Below are 19,537 nucleotides of genomic sequence, written 5' to 3' on the forward strand. Positions count from 1 at the left end.
TTACAGGCATGTACCACTGTACCCAGCTGAAATTGTGGTTTTGGTGGTACTTCAATAAATTTAAGCTTTTTTTTTTTTTTTTTTTTGGCAGTTCTAGGGATTAAACCCAGGGTCTTGCACATAGTTATACAACTATCAGCTCTTTTTTTGTGTGTGTGGTGCCTGGGGATTGAACTCAGGGCTTTGTGTATGCAAGGCAAACTCTCTACCAACTGAGCTATATCCCCAGCCCACAATTGATCAGCTCTTTTTATTTTGAGACAAGTATTACTAAACTACTAAGGCTGGCCTCAAATTTGTGATCCTCCCACCTCAGCTTCCTGAGCAGGTAGGATTACAGGCATGAACCACCTCTCCCAGTTTGAACTACTCCTAATGGTTTAAAATACAATCCGCACTTCACTACTTTGAATATTAAGACTCAACAGTTAAGTAATACTGCTGTGATATCTTGGGTGGAGGCAAGTATTTCTTACCCTTCACATATTTTCTTGACTCTGTTTTTCAGCTGATCGCCTTGGAAGAAAATGATAAACACAGACTTGTGCACGTAGTCACCCTAGGCTCCAGAAGCAAAAACCAAGAGTTCAGACCTCTAAATCTAGATGAAAATATTTTAAACAAGTAACTTTCTGTATGATAAAGGAACAATAGGAATCCTTTAAGGATGTGGTCAGCCTGTATTTTAACCAATACCCTCACTCCATTTCTTAAGCTTCATTAAGAGAATAGCTGTCTTATAATCTCTTAATTCACAAAAATCTTCTCTATTTGTTTTTAAACATAACCAGAAACTTGATAGAAAAGCTAAGGTGATATTTCTCTTAGTACAACTTAGTTTATTTTCCAATGCAACTTTAAATCTTATATGGCCTGAATGACAAAAGTGTAGAGGGAAAGAAAGAGAAGGAAGCCAGAGGTGTGTGGGGGCTTATCTGTTCTGGGGCTTGGAAAGGGAGCTGAATAACTATAAGGAACTGAGTCACCAGGGAGAATGTTGATGAAGAATCTCATGATTGATTCATGTTAATTTATACCTAGTGGGAAAGGAAGATAAGCAGTCAATTCCAAATACCAAGTTTACACCTAGAATATGATGCAAGGACTAGAAGGAAAGATTAGAAAAAATAAAGTATACGGGACTGTCTAGTTGGCTCTAGTTTCTCATACTCAGAGTATGTACTGCTTTTACAATAACAAAACTTTAGAAGGATAAAAGAAAAACCAAAGAAAGTTAGGCTCAAGAGCCTTAAATTCAGGGTTGGGGATGTAGCTCAGTGGTACACTTCCCTAGCATGCGTGAGGCCTTGGGTTCAATTCCTAGCACTGTAGAAGAACAAAAGTCTTATTCTCTAGGCTACACTGGGGTCAATTCTTTGTGCAGCTGCTCTATTATACATATTAGCCCTCCCCTTTCCTGAATTTGTTGATAATATAATCTTTCTATTGCCAAAAGGAAACTTGACTGAATACTGCAGAGAACAGCTCCATATCAGTTGTGACTGCAGACTATAATGTTTCCACAAGAGTCTTTAGTAAGACTCAAACCTTACCCCAAGGTAAAATGATTCACTTTAAATATCACCACATTCCTACTTAGTACAGAGGATAAAAGTCACAATATAGCTGTAGCATCAACCCAATCTGAGAAGATTCACAATTCAGTCTCTCTTCTTAGAATAAAGAATACTAATTTAAGAAATTCCTAAGATAATCTAGAACAGAAAAACCAACTCTAGATTTCTGAATAAAATGAAATAAAATTTTTGCAATAAATTTAGCCTTTGCTTGTAATCCCTGAAATCAGGACCCATGTGCTCATATAGATTTAGGTTATGAACTCTGTCCCGTATGTCAAAATGCCAAGATGTTAGGCTATTCCTACTTCCCAAAGCACTAGATGGGAAAGATCATCCTACCTTATACTATATAGATATTTACACATATGTGTGTGTGTGTGTGTGTAATTTTTTTTTTTAAGAGACAGGTCTCCCTAAATTGCTTAGAACCTCACTAAGTTGCTGAGATTGGCTTTGAACTTGCAGTCCTCCTGCCTCAGCCTCCCTAGCTGCTGGGATTACAGGTGTGTGCCACCATGCCAGGCCATTATATATATATAATGTAAGTATGTGTATACACACACACACACACACACACACACACATATATCCATATATATGTATATGTATTTATTTTTTTTCAGTACTGGGGATTGATCTCAGGGGCACTCAACCACTGGGCCACATCCCCAGTCCTTTTTTGAATTTTATTTAGAGGCAGGGTCTCAATGAGTTGTTTATTGCCTCGACATTGCAGAGGCTGGCTTTGAACTTGTAATCCTCCTGCCTCAGCCTCCCGAGTCACTGGGATTACAGACATGTGCGCCCAGCTACAATAAATATTTTTGAACTAAGTTTCTGATTTTCCTAACAAACAATAATAAAATCATACCAAGTAAAATTTCATAAGATTTACAAAGATCATATTTATGCATAAATATGACCAAATTTGTAACCAGATGACTTGCTTTAATTTTAATATAAGGCAAATTTTCTTTCAGTCCCAGACCAGTAACAGGAAATATGTAAAACTAAAGTTTAAAGTGATTGGAAAAAAGCATATTTCCAATCAAAATAATACCTATGTGGGTAAAGGTTGAAAATAATGTGTATGTCATGTGTATATTAGATACACACATGGTGAGAGTTACATCAGAGGAAAGGAGCAATCCTTCAAGTTCTCAGATCAAAGCAGGGATAAACAAGGGATGCTCTGTGGAAAGGTGGGATTCAGATGACAGACACCATGTTATACTACGGCTCTGGGTGCCCTTTATAAGACCTATTCCACAGGATGCAATTTCCTTGTCTTACAGTCACAGGATCCTCCAGGGGGTTCTCGATTTCAGCCTGTCTCAGGAACACATTCCCTCGGCATACTCGCCAAAGCATGCGTTCAAAAGTAGGGATACGCTCCCGGTTAATCACACCAGCCACAAATCTGTGGGCAGGAAACAAACAAACAAAAAAAAAAAACAGATTAGGAATTCTGTTTCATGTCAAGGGATGGAAGGTTTTAAGACAAAGAAGGAAAGTGGGAGAAAGGCAAAGGTTAAACACGGGAGACTATCTTTTATCATGTCAAATGGGCTGCCAGAGTCTTATTCCTGACTACTTCCAGCACCAGAAGAGGTTTGACAGACGACTCAGGAACTGAATCCAAAAACATTCAGAAATACCTCTGAACAGGATCAGGAGAGAACACACCCTTGTAGCAAATGAATCCCCAGCCTCACTGCTCTTTTGAACAGAAAAGATGAACATGATCCCACTGAGAGGGTAAGGCTGAGGTGGTACTTACCCAAGTCTTAAAGGCGTCCCTCTTCCCATCTCACTTGGCTCCAACAGGGACGAAGACTCTTCCAACAGGTCTGGATCCGCCATCTGCTGATGATGCAATTCAGCCTGAATTCACAAATCAATTAATATCTAATGAAAATAGTTAGTGGCATGCAGGGAAGAGGAACCAGGAGACTTTTAGAAAATAAAGATGGGAGAAGGGACACCAAAGATAAGACACACCCAAAAAAAAAAAAAAAAAAAAGAGAGAGAGAGAGAGAGAGCAAGGGAAGAAAATAAACATGAGGTAAAGAAAGCATAATTGCCCCAGGAAAGCATCTGGGCAAATGGTTTCAGAAATAAGGAATAAAAGAAAAACATTAAGTGATGGTGACATGTATAAATCTGTTACTTGGTGGAAACCATTTTCTCTCTGATGTTTCCCTGAATGAACCATGAAAGTTCCAGGAAATAGCTTTACATGTAGACAAAAAGCTGAGATCTCTCTCCTTTTTGAACAAAAGTGTGGCACACACTACTAAATATTTAATTTCTAGGCAGCTACAAATTAGAACTTGCCCCATGTGACAAAGTGGAAGGTGAAGAGTCTCTTTCCAAGTGAGAAACAAGGTACTGTCACTGTCTTGAATATGATGCGATCTGGAGAAAGAAAGATGGAGCATCTCCAAGATGTCTAAGCTTTCCAGACTCTTAGAAATTCAGAATATGAAAACTTTCAGCACAGCCACATATGGAATGCCCCAAAGCATGGGTCTTAAACCCGGGCAGGCCGGTGCCTTCATTGCATATTTCAAGGTCCTGTTTTCTGACTAGGAATCCAGCAATATTTTTAAGGTTCATATAGGCTTTACAGTGGAAGGATTCTTGGAGAACATAGCTCAAGAATAAAGTGAAATGATGGCACACACCTGTAAACCCAACTACTCAGGAGGCTGAGGCAGAAGGATCACAAGTTCCAGTCTAGCTTTGGCAACTCAGCAAGACCATGTTTCAAAAATAAAAAGGGGTGGGGATGCAGCTCAGTGGTAGAGCAACCCTGGGTTCAATCACTAGTACCATTAAAAAAATAAAAAAGTAAAGTTCAGAAAAAGTAACAGGTAATAACCTAATCTAGAGCTCCTGGGCTGGTTTAATTGGTTAGATTTAAAATGAGTTCCACCATGACAGTTTATACAATGCAATGAAAGAGGAGAAGGATCTTCCCACACAGAGGTCTCTATCTCCTTACCTATTTACCTCATCCTGACAGCCCCTTTACTCCCATCAGAAAGGAGAAGCTGCCCCCAAAAATAAAGTCCAATCAACTTCTCCACTGCTTAATCTCCCCAACTTTAACTTCCATATTGTTTGACCAAAGGACTAGAAGTAGCCAGAACAATCTTTCAAAAGCAAAACAAAACAAAAAGGAAAATTTTTCTCTATCATTTTAATTCCAAATTTCAATTTGACTCTACACCTTCACCATTATCAAAAAATGTCATATGCCACTTTATCACTTAATAAAGTCATATGACCACAAATACAACAAGGAGGGAGACATATTAAGTATAAACCAGATAAGACTAAAAGTCTGAAAAAGTGAAAGCAACTGTTTTGGGAAGTAAGGATCAAGGCTAATCCACAAAAAAGAAAAAAAAAAGAAGAATAAATAAAAATAAAAAAGGTGGACACCAGAGATTAGAAACTAAGATGAGATAGTAGGAACAACTGGTTCCATCACAAGGAAGTAGAGGGGATTCTTTTGTTTCTATTCCAAATAGGCTGACTACAGCTTTTTTAAAGGATCAGATGACAACATTTCAACTTGTTCTTGGTCTATCCTTGGGCAAAAAACAGTGAAACAGACTGCAACTCACAAGACTCCCTCCTATGTGCCTGTGTGGTTCACAGGACCTGGTTTAAGTAAACCCTAAACATCAGACACAGTACAAACACATGTACCCTAAAGATGACAAATGAGGGAACAGCAAATAGCATTTAGCAGCCAGACTACCTCAAAGACTATATCTGAGGCTCCAAGAATAAAAACAACCAAATTAAAATTAAGCAGAAACTTCAATATTCTAAACACTAATTTCACTACTTCCTATTTAAGAATACTGAGCCTCAGAAAGTTTAAAATTCATAAATAAAATTATGCCTGATGGGAAACTAGGATAATGAGACCACTAACTAAGGGCATTTTAAATAATATCTGAAAGCATGTTGTTAGGCATCAAAACTTAAATCATAGAGAACCTAATGACAATAATAATATTACCAATGTTTCTCTAAATTATTTGCTATGTTCTACTGAGTAACTCTTTCCCCATTTAGAATGCTGAAAACCATGTCTTAAAACAAGTAGCAGAACAAACTTTAGTTCTGTTTCTATAGCATTTAAGCATAAGCAGCACATCCAGACAAGCTACATCAATTACTAAGAGCAAACACTTTTACCTTCCATCTAAGAGCAAACACTTTTACCTTCCATCACCCAAGCCCCAAAGGAGATGGCAGATGGTTAAGGAAAATAAAGAAAGCAGATGGATGGAAAACTCAGAAGGAAAAGAAGACGGGGATCTGCATGCCATTAACCATTACTTTTCCAGTCTTCTTTACGTTCTCATATGTTATGGTGCTTATGGTAAAAGATGCAGAGAAATCTCTCCAGCTCTTACAGCTCTTCATAAGCAAGAAGACTGAGAAAAGGATAATCATTAACAAGTCATTTTAAATGCTCTGGATAAGAAATGGCTAAGTTGAATTTGTAATCAACTTAAATAATAAGACTATTCAATATATATTTACTTTTCCTCTCTAAACACCTTGCCAATTATAACCCATATGTCTAAATATGAAAAGAATCACTCTGATTTAGCCATTTTCTGCTAACTCAATATGGTAAATTATTAATTCCACATTCACCAAATTATTAAAAAGAAGAGGAGTATATAATTAGTAGTGTTTTAGGCCATTTGCAAACACTGCAATTTCAGGCACGGAAGAAAATCTCATGAAATCTCAGTTTTCAATATTTGAGGATCCCAAGTTTGCTCACCTTTTGCATTTTTTAATGTGCACTTGCATGCACAGATGTAACACCATGTGAGGCCTGGCAGCAGCAGGGCAAAGTCTATAGAAAGGGATCTGACTGAGGCTGCAAAATAGTAGTAAGAATGGGCAAGGTGCTGACGGTGCACTGGGAGAGAAAAGGCAGATTTTTGCCAAAAGCCTTCCTGCATTGCTTCGAGGGTGCTCGGAATGAAAGGGGAACCGATGGCAAAGGTCAGGGAGAAGCTCTCATGGCCAAAGCCTTGAGCTCAAAGTACTTTCAGAGATGGGAGGGAAAGAATTTTATATATACAGGAAAGAGAAACAAACTCACCATGGAAAGGAAAGGTCAAGAATGTCATGAGGGTCAATAAATCTGCTTTCTCAGGATGGGCATTTAATGTTCAGATTTAGTAAGCACAAAATAAATTCCTAAACCCCTAACTTAGAATTTTTAAATTGTGTGTCATCTTTCCTAGTGGTTCTCTTGGTTTATTTTTATTTTTTTAAAAAATGAGTCATTTAGCCAGGTATGACACACATTTGTAATCTCAGCTATTCCAAAGGCTAGGGCAGGAGGATCACAAGTTCAAGCCAGCCTCAGCAACTTTGTGAGACCATGTCTCAAAATTAAAAAATAAAAAGGGCTGAGGATGTGACTCAGTGGTTAAGCACCCTTGGGTTCAATTCCTGGCCCCCCAAAATAAATAATTAAGTTAAATTAAAAAAAAAGAAAAAAGGCTGGGGATGTAACTCAGTGCTACAGTGTTTGTCTAGAATGTGTGAGGCCCTGGGTTCAATTCCCAGTAGTGAAAAACAATTAATAGTTTAAATAACTATTTCCCTTAAGGGAGCTCATTTGTCCAGTTGTGAGTTTTTACTCAGAATTTCTCTCAAAATGAACCAGAATGAGCTGGGGATATAGCTCAGTTGGTAGAGTGCTTGCCTCACATGCACAAGTCCCTGGGTTCAATCCTCAGCACCACAAAAAATTAAAAAACTAAAAAAAAAAAAAAAAAATAACCAGAATAAGAAGCTTCCTTCAGGGCTGGGGATGTGGCTCAAGCGGTAGCGCGCTCGCCTGGCATGCGTGCGGCCCAGGTTCGATCCTCAGCACCACATACAAACAAAGATGTTGTGTTCGCCGAAAACTAAAAAAAAAATAAATATTTTTTAAAAAATTAAAAAAAAAAAAAGCTTCCTTCAATCCTTAAACTCTGGAGGTCATGAAAGATATTTTCATACATCACAACAATATCCCAAAAGTGAAGTAAAGGTCCTACAAGAAGGGGTAAATAACCTGAAGGTAAAAGAAATAAGCTCAAGGGCTGGGGATGTGGCTCAAGCCGTAGCGCGCTCGCCTGGCATGCATGTGGACCGGGTTCGATCCTCAGCACCACATACAAACAAAGATGTTGTGTCCGCCGATAACTAAAAAATAAATATTAAAATTCTCTCTCTCCCCTCACTCTCTCTTTAAAAAAAAAAAAAGAAAAGAAAGAAGCTCAAAATGATGCTCAAAGTAGTTGAGGTTTGACCACGAGGCTAGATATACACTGGATTTGTGGACAGCCACTTGGACATGTTTAGAAAAGCACCCATCTGTGAGCATAGTGAGCACTAGCTCAGGGATGTTTCATAAAATGACTAATTATACTTCACAAAGATTAATTAAGTGCTCAATATAGGCTCAGAGATTTAATGAATAAGAATATAATAATGTTTAGGTGGTGAGCATACTGGAATTCCCCATAATTTGTTCATTAATACACATGCCTGTTGCAAAAGATCTTAAACACTTGAAAAGAGTAAATCACACAGTCCCACACCCTCTAATTCAATGATATTGGGGACTAGGGGAAGACATTACATGAGTCTCAAAATTCTCAACATGGTGAGCAGACTGAAAATTCTCACAAAACCTCTATTGATATATAGCCAGATTCTGATTCTTGAAGGACCAGGCAATTAAATTCACATGAGCTTTTCCACCATTCTTTGCCTCCACAGATCTTTTCAATTAGAATAGCTTCTCTGAGTCAAATCCTTGGTTACTGAGGAATGTATCACATTCTTGGCATATTTGCTCTAGACTAATGGTTTTCAAACTAGTATGCTTCAGAATCACCTTATTAAAAAGGATGGCTAGGCCCCACCCCAAGGTTTCTAACTCTACAGGTCTGGGTTTGACTGATCATTTATGTTTTTGTTTTCTTTCTTTTGTACTGGGATTTAACCAGAAGCACTTTACCATGAGCTACATCTTCCCAGCCCATTTTATTTTTTGAGACAGAGCCTTGCTAAATTGCTGAGGTTGGTCTTGAATCTGCAATTGTCTTGCCTCAGCCACCTGCGTTGCTGGAATTACAGTGTATTTCTGACAAAATCCCAGGTAAGGCTATTACTGCTGGTTGGAGAACCCTTGCTTCAATCTAGAGAACTACAGAGAATCGTCCTTCCTCAAAAGACAGAAATTAAAAATAAAGCTGAGCACTTTGGTGCACACCTATAATCCCAGCTACTCAAGAGTCTGGGGCATGAGGATCCAAGTTTGAGGCCAACCTTGGCAATTTAAGAGACCCTGTCTGAATATTAAAAATAAAAATGGTTGAGGATTTAACTTAGTATTACAAAACTCCTGTGTTCAATCCCCTGCAAAAAAACAATTTAAAGTAAAGCTGAGGGGCTGGAGTTGTGGCTCAGTGGTAAGAGCACTTGCCTAGCATGTGTGAGGCCCTAGGTTCAATTCTCAGCACTGCATATAAATAAATGAATAAAATAGGGGCTGGGGATGTGGCTCAAGCGGTAGCGCGCTCGCTTGGCATGCGTGCGGCCAGGGTTCGATCCTCAGCACCACATACAAAAACAAAGATGTTGTGTCCGCCAATAACTAAAAAAATAAATATTAAAAATTTTAAAAAAATAAATAAATAAAATAAAATAAAGGTCCATCAACATCTAATAATCTTATGGCAAAGACACTTGTCAAAAAGAGAGTTACCAATATTTTAGTCTATCAAAAAAAAAACATATTCAGGTTGAGAGCAACTAAGACTCCTCCCTAGGTTTAATTGAAGAAGGAAACTTTCTTTTTTTTTTTTTTTTTTTTTTAAATATTTATTTATTTATTAGTTATTGGCGGGCACAACATCTTTGTTTGTATGTGGTGCTGGAGAATCGAACCCGGGCCGCACGCATGCCAGGCGAGCGCGCTACCGCTTGAGCCACATCCCCAGCCCCTAAGAAGGAAACTTTCTACAAGCCTGACTTCAAGTCCTTTCATGGGAGTCCCCTTGTCAAGCTGTCATCTGGCAATTTAGTCATTTACATATTTTTAAAAATATTTTTTTTTAGTTGTAGATGGACACAATACCTTTATTTACTTATTTTTATGTGGTGTGGAGGATCGAACCCAGTGCCTCAAACATGCTAAGCAGGTGCTCTATTGCTGAGCTACAACCCCAGACCTGTCATCTACATATTTAACCCAGGAACTTATTTTTTTTCCTCATAATATAATGAAATTGCATTTATATGAAAAGCCAAACAAGCATCCTACCAATATTTTCATATATCACATGAAAAATTTGAAAAGTCAGTGTGACATGTTACCTAAAGCACTAAAAACCTGTGCCAAACAGTTGATAAATGAACAGAGAAATTTAAAAAAAAAAATTTTTTTCTTTTGCTGACAAAAGATTTAGAGATTAAACTTTTGTTATCATTTTGTCTGTAACCAAATATTTATTTCAAGTTAAATCTTAAGCATATACTTACCTTATGATATATAAATATAATGCCAAATTTCAATTATGTGTATACATGATTTTAGAGTTCCTTTCCCCATCTTGAAGATGAAAAATTGCAAAAATATGAAAATATACAAAACCATGGTTGGCTGTGTACTGCATGAAAAATGGAACATAATCTGACATTTCTTCAACTAAAACAGGATGCAAAAATGATATTGCTTCCAAACTAGCAAATTAAAATAATTATTGGAATAAAAATATGGCCCACTTGTGCAGGTATATAATATCAGCTTCTCAAATACTAAAAGAAACAATAGTCTGACCTCATCAAAAAACTGCTGAGTTTTGCGAAGTATAAATTTTAATTCAGTCAGTTCCAGGAAGTTTCTCTTCAGAGCTTCCTGGTTTGTGTTGATTTCCTTTAGTTCATTTTCAATCTTCTCAAAATTGGCCTAGAGGGAAAAAAGAAAACTATTAACCCAAACTAAGTTTAATATACTACTCTAAAAGATATTAAATGAATTTATCTCAAAGAACTATTGCCACACCAATAGGTCAAAGACACATTATACTGGACTGGGACTGTGGCTCAGTGATAGAGCGCTTGCCTAGCATGTGCAAGGCCCTGGGTTTGATCCTCAGCACTACATAAAAATAAATAAGGTAAAGGTATTGTGTCCAATTACAACTAAAAAATAAATATTTTTTTGAAAAGATGTATTATACCTACCAAGCAAATGCTGATTTACATTTTCTTTTTGCAAATTTTTGCTTACAAGTCTTTCTTTATCTATATAGTCTATGGTACACTCAGTAAATTTCTTGGTTAATTGAGATGGATAATATATTACAAAAAAAAACCCAGTGGCAATTCATTTAGTCTATGAGGTTAATAAGCCACAAAACAAGTTGACATTAATCCAATAAGTGTTCAAGAAACCAATGAACATTTCATTAGTAGCATATGATGCTGTCTGAAATACTATTTGATACCATAAAAAAGAGAATTCACTTCAATCCCATCTTCAGGAAACTTAAAATCCATAGACAATGCTCACAAGGTTAGCAAGAATTACCAACTCAGGAAATTAATTTTGGCATTTAAGTAGAAAGAAACTTATCTGGCTTTCTTAGAATTGTTTACCTCTAAGTCAATCATGTCCCGGGGAAAGGGCACTTCTGGATTTTCGCCAGTGTCCATAATTGGGATGTTAGCTTTTCTTATCTCTTTCTCAACAAATCCTAAAATGATAGAGTAAAAAAAAAAAAATTCATGTCCAGCTGCATGCCTGGAATTGCCACTACTGAGGGTGGGAGGGCCAAAACTTGGTTACAAAGAATTTCATTCTAAGAAGAAGGAACCTTCATATAAAGAAGCACCTTTTTTCTCCATATCCCTCTCTTGTACTTCACATTCTCCAACACCACCCCAAAAAGGATGGTTAGTTCACAACTGCTTTCTTTCCCCCTTTGAATCTTAAAAACTGGAATTAACCAACTTTGACTCTCCACACTATGCAACTGTATCTCCAAGTATGGTGGTTCTGTTTCAGATACTATAATAGGCCAAAGAGAGCTCCAGAAGAAAAGTACAACTAAGTATTTGATAACACACTACAGTGAAATAACTCTAGATCAAAAGGGTTTTTTAAAGGGCTGGGGCTGTAGTTCAAAGGTGGAGCACTTACCTGGCACATGTGAGGCACTGGGTTCAATCCTCAGCACCACATAAAAATAAATAATAAAAATGAAGGTATTGTGTCCATCTACAACTAAAATAAATAAATAAATGTGTGTGTGTGTGTGTGTGTGTGTGTGTGTGTGTGTATGATTTGTTTAAAATAATCAGGCCAGTTTTAAGCATAAAAATAAAAATAAAACGTAAAAGACTTAAAACACCAAAAGAGGGCTGGGGTTGTAACTCAGTGGTAGAGCACTTGCCTAGCATGTGTGAGGCCCTGGATTCGATCCTTGGCACCACATAAAAATAAATAATATAAAGGTATGTGGCAGCTGGAAGTTTGCTGGGGCCCCTTCAGCTGTTGATTGGCTCACAGCGGGCCCCAGCAACATCTAGCTGATTGGCTCCTCTGTGGTGATGTTCATTGGAGATGCTCATTGAGCTGTTTCCCCGCCCTTTCAGACTGCCAGCTGATGGGTATGTGTCCAACTACAACTAAAAAATAAATATTTAAAAACAAAACAAAAAAACACCATAAGAGAAAAGAATATTTCAGGGAATAATTACCAACTTTTTTTTTTTTAAGTGGGGACCAAATTCCCCCTATCAGCTAACTATAATCTGACTTGGTAAAATGGCAAGAATCTGGGTAACAACCTGGTTTAAAATACTGATTCCATCACAACTACTTATGTTCTTGGGCAAGTCACTAAACCACTCTGATCTTTAGTCTCCTCAATTATTAAATGAGGTAACACCTATATTGAAGGAATGTAGTGCGAAATGAATGAAACAAAGTATTCATTCATTCATTCATTAGTACCCTAGCCCTCAACAGGAACTTAATGTTAGTTTCCTTTCTCATAAATAGTTCACCTTAAAAGGTAGCTCTTCTGATACCTAAAATTGATGATGCTGAGTCTTACCGCTCAGAATACTGTAATGTAGTTATGTTATTAAAATCCCACAATAGGGGCTGGAGTTGTGGCTCAGTGGTAGAGCACTTGCCTGGCATGTGTGAGGCCCTGGGTTCAATCCTCAGCCCCACATATAAATAAATATAAAAAATAAAAGGGCTGGAGTTGTAGCTCAGTGGTAGAGCACTTGTCTTGCAAGTATGAGGCACTGAGTTCAATCCTAACACCACATTAAATAAATAAATAAATAAATAAATAAATAAATAAAATAATTAAATAAATAAAAAGTTCAATTTACAACTAAAGAAATGTTTAAAAAAAAAATCCCACAATAATTACAGTGTTTTGGCTTGCAGCCTGTCATTAGAACAGGTTTCCAGTAAGCACTACCTAGCCCAAACTCCACATAATCTGTATGTATAAAAGATATTCATCTTAAAACATGATCACAAATTTTTTTCTCTTATTTTTCTCCCATAGTATCTTCATTCTTTTATTCAGAGGACTAATATCTCTAATTTAAGATAAATGATTCATTAGAAGAACATCATACAAGACCAATAGGTACATACGGAGTTTTCGATCCATTTCTTCACATCTTCTAACTTCATTCACAAATTTCCGCTGGAAAACATTCACATCTGGATTCAACTGAGAAATAAGAAAAAATACCAAACATTCAAATACTGCATCTATTTCCTCTGTTCACAAGTAACATACTACAAATTGAGAACCTAACTTTGTGTCACTGTATAACACAACACTAATCAAAACTATCCATATTCACACACAAAAAAAAATTGCCTTGTGACCAGTCACACCAGCTAAAGCTGGAATGGAGGTAAAATGGGCAAAGAAGCCAGGCACAGTGACACACGTCTATAATCCCAATAACTCCAGAGGCTGAAAGCAGGAGGATCACAGGTTTGAAGTCAGCCTCAGCAACTTAGTGAGACCCTGTCTCAAAATAAAAAATAAAGAGGGCTAGGGATGTTGAACAAGTTCCCCTGAGTTCAATCCCCAGGGGGAAAAAAAATTATACATGTGTGTTGTGTGAGTGTATATATATATGTATATATGTGTGTGTGTATACATATATATACATATATATGTATATGCACATATACACATATATACATATATACACATGCATATATACATACTTAGATAGATAGATAGATAGATAGATAGATAGATAGATGTAGGTAGATAGATAATCCCCTTAAATTCGGGAATAAGATAGGAATGACACATGGCATTTTGCCCTACTTTCTTATGAACAAAAATCTCAGAAGCCAGGTGTAGTGGCACACACCTGAAATCCCAGTGGCTTGGGAGGCTGAGACAGGAGGACTACAAATTCAACGCTAGCCTCAGCAATTTGGCAAGGCCTTAAGCAACTTAGAAAGACCCTGTCCCAAAATAAAAAATTAAAAATTAAAAAATTAAAAGGACTGGTGATGTGTCTCAGTGGTTAAGCACACCTAGTTTCAATCCTCAGTACCAAAAATAAATAAAATTGTTATGGAAGAGCACAGGGGCCAGAATAGCCAAAAAAATTATGATAGATAAGGTAGGAGGGCTGGGGATGTGGCTCAAGTGGTAGCGCGCTCGCCTGGCATGCAGGCGGCCCGGGTTCGATCCTCAGCACCACATACCAACAAAGATGTTGTGTCCGCTGAAAACTAAAAAATAAATATTAAAAATTCTCTCTCTCTCTCTCTCTCTCTCTCCTCTCTCACTCTCTCTTTAAAAAAAAAAAAGGTAGGAAAACTTGTATCCTATACAATATCAGACCTTAGTATTAAGCTATGGCAATGAAATTATTGCTTTATAAGCATAGAAATAAACAAAACAAGCCAACTGACCAAGGAAAACCCAAAACAGATGCAAATATGTATGAAACTTAATATTTTAGAGAAGAGATCACAAGTAATAAAATAACACACTATTCAAAAAGTTCTGAGATAACTGGTTTTTTACATGGGAAAATAATAAATCAGATCCCTACTTCACTCAATACAAAAAAATAATAAAGTCCAAATAGATCACTACATAAACAAATACATTTTAAATAAATTTTGCAAGAAAATATAGAAAAGTATACTGCAAAAAGAAAAAAAAGAACAGGAAATAATAGAATTAGAAAGTCACTTTTGTAAGTACCAATATAGTCACTAATACAAGACAGGTTTGGTCAAGGGATACAAACACTATTTAAAGATTAAAAAGGTTTTGGAGAATAATATATTCAGTCTCAAAGTATCACCCCATTTTATTTCTTAATCACAAAGGGAATAAGAAACCTTTACAATGAAGAAATCTAGCAAACAATACCTAAATCGAGTGATCAAATTTATCTTCACTAAACAGATGCCAAAAAAATGTTTAACTTTTAAAACAAATACTGTGGAAACACTTAGACAACTCCAAACTGAGGGGCTGTCTCTAAAATAAATGGACTGGACTCCTCAAAAATATTAATGCTGTAAAAGACCAAACCCCAAGCTATACTTGTATAGAATGTGAGAAGTAGACTGGATTTCTCCTTGGCTATTCCTCACCAGTCCTTTCAGTGGTTCTTTTTTTAATTGATTTTATTTTTTTTTAAGTACACAATAGCGGAATGCATTACAATTCTTACTACACATATAGAGCACAAATTTGAATATCTTTTATATAAAGTACAGTCACGCCTATTCATGTCTTCTACATGTACTTTGTAGGAGTTTTTTTGCATTACAATTCTTATTACACATATATACCACAAATTTTCATATCTCTGTTTGTATATAAAGTAGGTTGACACCCAATTTGTGTGTACTTTTGGTAATGATGTCCATCACCTTCCACCATCCTTGCTAATCCCCTGCATCCTCCCTTTCCCTCCCTCCCCTCTTCCTTATCTAGAATTCATCTATTCCTCCCATGAGCCCCCTCCCAACCCAACTATGAGTCAGCCTCCTTATATCAGAGAAAACATTGTCATTTGTTTTGGGGGAATTGGCTAACTTCACTTGGCATTATCTTCTCAAACACCATCCTTTTACCTGCAAATACCATGATTTTATTCTCTTTTATTGCTGAGTAATATTCCATTGTGTATATATGCCACATTTTTTTTTATCCATTCATCCACTGAAGGGCATCTAGGTTGGCTCCACAGTTTAGCTAGTGTGAACTGTGCTGTTATAAACATTGATGTGGCTGTGTCCCTGTAAGTGGTTCTTTACTGATAATTCCACCCTTTGTTTCTCACTCCTTCCTCATTCCACCAACACAGGTCTAAAAACAAAAATCACAACAAGCACCTTGAACCTAGCTTCACAGGGCATTATTTGGAACAACTGGGGCAATCAGAATGACTGCACATTAGGAAACTGCATTAACATTAAATTTCTTTAATGTGATCATTGGACTGTGGCTATCAAAAAAATGTAGAGCCAGGCATGGTGGCACACTCCTGTAAATCCCAGTGACTTGGGAGACTAAGGCAGGAGGATCACAAGTTTGAGGCCAGTCTCACAACTTAGAAAATTGCCTAAGCAATTTAGCAAGTAACTGTCTCAAAAAAAAAAAAAAAAAAAGGACTAGGGATGAGGCTCAGTGAAAAAGCACCCCTGGGTTAAATTCCTGGTATAAAAAAAAAAAATCTCTGAATATCCAAAGCCAAAGTCAGTGCATCTGTAAGCCCAACAACTCAGGAGGTTTTTTGTTGTTGTTGTTGTTGTTGTTGTTGTTGTTGTTTTTAAATAGAGAGTGAGAGAGGAGAGAGAGAGAGAGAATTTTCAATATTTTTATTTTTTTAGTTCTCGGCGGACACAACATCTTTTGTTGGTATGTGGTGCTGAGGATCGAACCCGGGCCGCACGCATGCCAGGCAGCGCGCTACCGCTTGAGCCACATCCCCAGCCCAACTCAGGAGGTTTGAGGCAGGAGGATTTTAAAATCGAGGCCAGCCTTGGCAACTTAGTGTGACCCTGTCCCAAAATTAAAAATTAAAAAGGGCTAGGAATGTAGCTCAGTAGTAAAGTTCCCCTGAGTTCAGTCCCCAGTACCAAAATATAAAAAATAAACAAATAAATAAAGGAAAAAGAAAAGTAAAGTCACAGCCTGGAAGAAATTAGGAGTAAAGAATTCAGAATACATGAAAAACTTGTTTTTACAAATCCCAAAAGTCAATAAGCAAAAGTCAAGCAATTCAACTAAAAAACAAGCAGACGAAGCCAGACACAGTAGTGCACACCTATAATCCCAGCGACGTCAAGAGGACTGCGAATACAAACTCAGCCTCAGCAATTTAGTAAAGCACTTAGCAACTCAGTAAAATCCTTTCTCTAAAAAAGAACTGGGGATGTGGCTCAGTGGTTAACCATCCCTGGGTTCAATTTGTGGTACCAATAAAATACAAAAAAAGGGCTAAGAGGGAGCTGGAGTTGTGGCTCAGTGGTAGTGCACTTGCCTTACATGTGGGAGGCACCACATAAAAAAATAAATAAATAAACAAAATAAATTTATTAAAAAAAAAAAAAGGGCTAAGAGCCAAGTGCAGGGCTGGGGATGTGGCTCAAGTGGTAGCATGCTCGCCTGGCATGCGTGCAGCCCGGGTTCGATCCTCAGCATCACATACAAAGATGTGTCCACCAAGAACTAAAAAAAATAAATATTATCTCTCTCTCTCTAAAAAAAAAGAGCCAAGCACAGTGGTACTCAGCTGTAATCCCAGCTCAGGAGGCTGAGGCAGGAGGATTGAAGAGTTCAAAGCCAGCCTCAGCAAAAAGCGAGGTGCTAATAAGCAACTCAGTGAGACTGTCTAAATAAAATACAAAATAGGGCTGAGGATGTGGCTCACTGGTCGAGTGCCCCCGAGTTCAATCCCCAGTACCAAAAATTAAAAATAAATAAATAAATAAGTGCTAAGGATGTGGCTCAGTGGTAAAGCGCCCGTGGGGGCTCAATCCCTGGTGTATACATACACACACACACACACACACACACACACACACACACACAAAACCCAAACAGATGATATGAACACATATTTCATGCAAGAGGAAGCCCATATGTCAAACAAACAGATAAAAAGATATCAACTGTATCAATGCAGAAAATGCAAATTAAAAAATACAAGATACCATTTTATACCCAACACATTGGAAATTTTTTTTTTAAAGAAAGAGTGAGAGAGTGAGAGAGTGAGAGAGAGAGAGAGAGAGAGAGAATTTTTTTTTTAATATTTATTTTTTAGTTCTCGGCAGACACAACATCTTTGTTGGTATATGGTGCTGAGGATCGAACCCGAGCCACACGCATGCCAGGCGAGCGTGCTACCGCTTGAGCCACATCCCCAGCCCCACATTGGAAAATTTAAGACTAAACATAAAAGTTTTGACATAATTGTGGAATGACAGCATAATAGGAATGTGACCAGGAAGATACTTCCATTGGGAAATACACTATGACAACATCTAACAAAGATGCACACAATACTCAGCAATGCCCTTTCTTAATTATAAGCCCTAGAGCAGCTCAAAGATAACACAAAGACATCATTCTCATTTTTTCATGAGTATTCAGTGAAATTTTTTTTATTTATTTTGCAGTGCTGGAGATTGAACCTAGAACCTTGAGCACGCTAGGTAAGCACTACCAATGAACTACATCCCCAGCCCTTCAGTGCAGTTTTGCAGAGGCTCATGATGCACACACCACAATAGAATGAATGATGAAGTAGATATGAAATCTATACATCTTCTATTAATTCAGACAAAAAAGAAAATGTAAAAACAGGGCTGGGTGTAGCTCAGCAGCTGAGAAAGATCCTAGGTTCCCTCCACAGAATCAAATAAAAGAAAGAAACAAAGAAAAATCCACGCCACTCTTCTTTACCACTGGGCCACATCCCCAGTCCTTTTTTATTTATTTATTTTTTTTGAGACAGGATCTCACTAAGTTGCCTAGGGTCTTGCTAATTTGCTGAGGCTGGCCTCGACTTGCAATCCTCATCTCAGCCTCCCAAGTTGTTGGGATTGCAGACATGTGCCACCATGCCTGGCTCATAAAAACATTATTTGATAGTATGTAGTCAGTTTATTATTCCAATTTGCTGTTGTAGGTGCTGGAGATGAAACCCAGGGCTTCTCACACACTAGGCAAACACTCTTTCATTGAGCTATATCCCCAGCCCTTTCATAATTTATTTGAGACAGAATTGAAGAGATCTCTTGCCTAGCACACTGGGGGCCTTGGGTTCACCTTCTAGTATGAAAAAACATTGTTTCTGAAATTTGATCATGTTTGATATAAGTAGCTCTAGTTCACTCCTTTAAACTCCTGTATAGTTATTTTAAGCATATACACAGTTTATCAATAGTTTTTCCTGCTCATGAACATTTAGATTGATTCTAATTCTCAGTTTTATAGAGTAGATTCTTACATATTCTTCAGGTATACCTATGTGATAGTTTCTCTAGGACAATGGTTCTCAAACTTTTTGGTCTCAGGATCTTTTAGACTCTTAAAAATTATTAAAGGGATCATGTATAATTAATTAGAATAAAAAAGAACTAGTAATCACAAAAAAAAAAAATATATATATATATATATATATATTTAAGGGGTTGGGGTTATAGCCCAGAGGTAGAGCACTTGCCTAGAATGTGTGAGACACTGGGTTCAGTTCTCAGCACCACATATAAATAAAGGTCTACTGACAACTAGAAAAAAATATATATTAAAAAAATTATTTAATGGGCTGGGGATGTGGCTCAAGCGGTAGTGCGCTCGACTGGCATG

The 19,537-nt window shown here is 37.3% G+C and overlaps 1 protein-coding gene across 8 annotated transcripts in view; it reads right to left on the reverse strand.

The window, feature by feature from the left end:
• ATP6V0A1 (ATPase H+ transporting V0 subunit a1) overlaps nucleotides 1-19,537 on the reverse strand; it is a 57,343-nt gene that overhangs the window by 30,624 nt on the left and 7,182 nt on the right. For 3 of the 8 annotated variants that reach the window (XM_081270893.1, XM_081270896.1, XM_081270895.1), the window contains exons 3-8: nucleotides 13,315-13,393; nucleotides 11,289-11,386; nucleotides 10,468-10,596; nucleotides 3,361-3,464; nucleotides 2,874-3,000; nucleotides 477-559 (exon numbers count right to left, since the gene is read on the reverse strand). In XM_081270893.1, the coding sequence (XP_081127019.1) occupies nucleotides 477-559; nucleotides 2,874-3,000; nucleotides 3,361-3,464; nucleotides 10,468-10,596; nucleotides 11,289-11,386; nucleotides 13,315-13,393 (620 nt within the window). Of the gene's footprint in view, nucleotides 1-476; nucleotides 560-2,873; nucleotides 3,001-3,360; nucleotides 3,465-5,942; nucleotides 6,041-10,467; nucleotides 10,597-11,288; nucleotides 11,387-13,314; nucleotides 13,394-19,537 lie in introns of those variants that run through there. The other 5 variants (XM_081270897.1, XM_081270899.1, XM_081270898.1 and 2 more) reach the window with 3 other exon arrangements.

Source organism: Spermophilus citellus (genome assembly GCF_964194105.1).
Source record: "Spermophilus citellus genome assembly, chromosome: 17".
Lineage (NCBI taxonomy): Eukaryota > Metazoa > Chordata > Mammalia > Rodentia > Sciuridae > Spermophilus > Spermophilus citellus.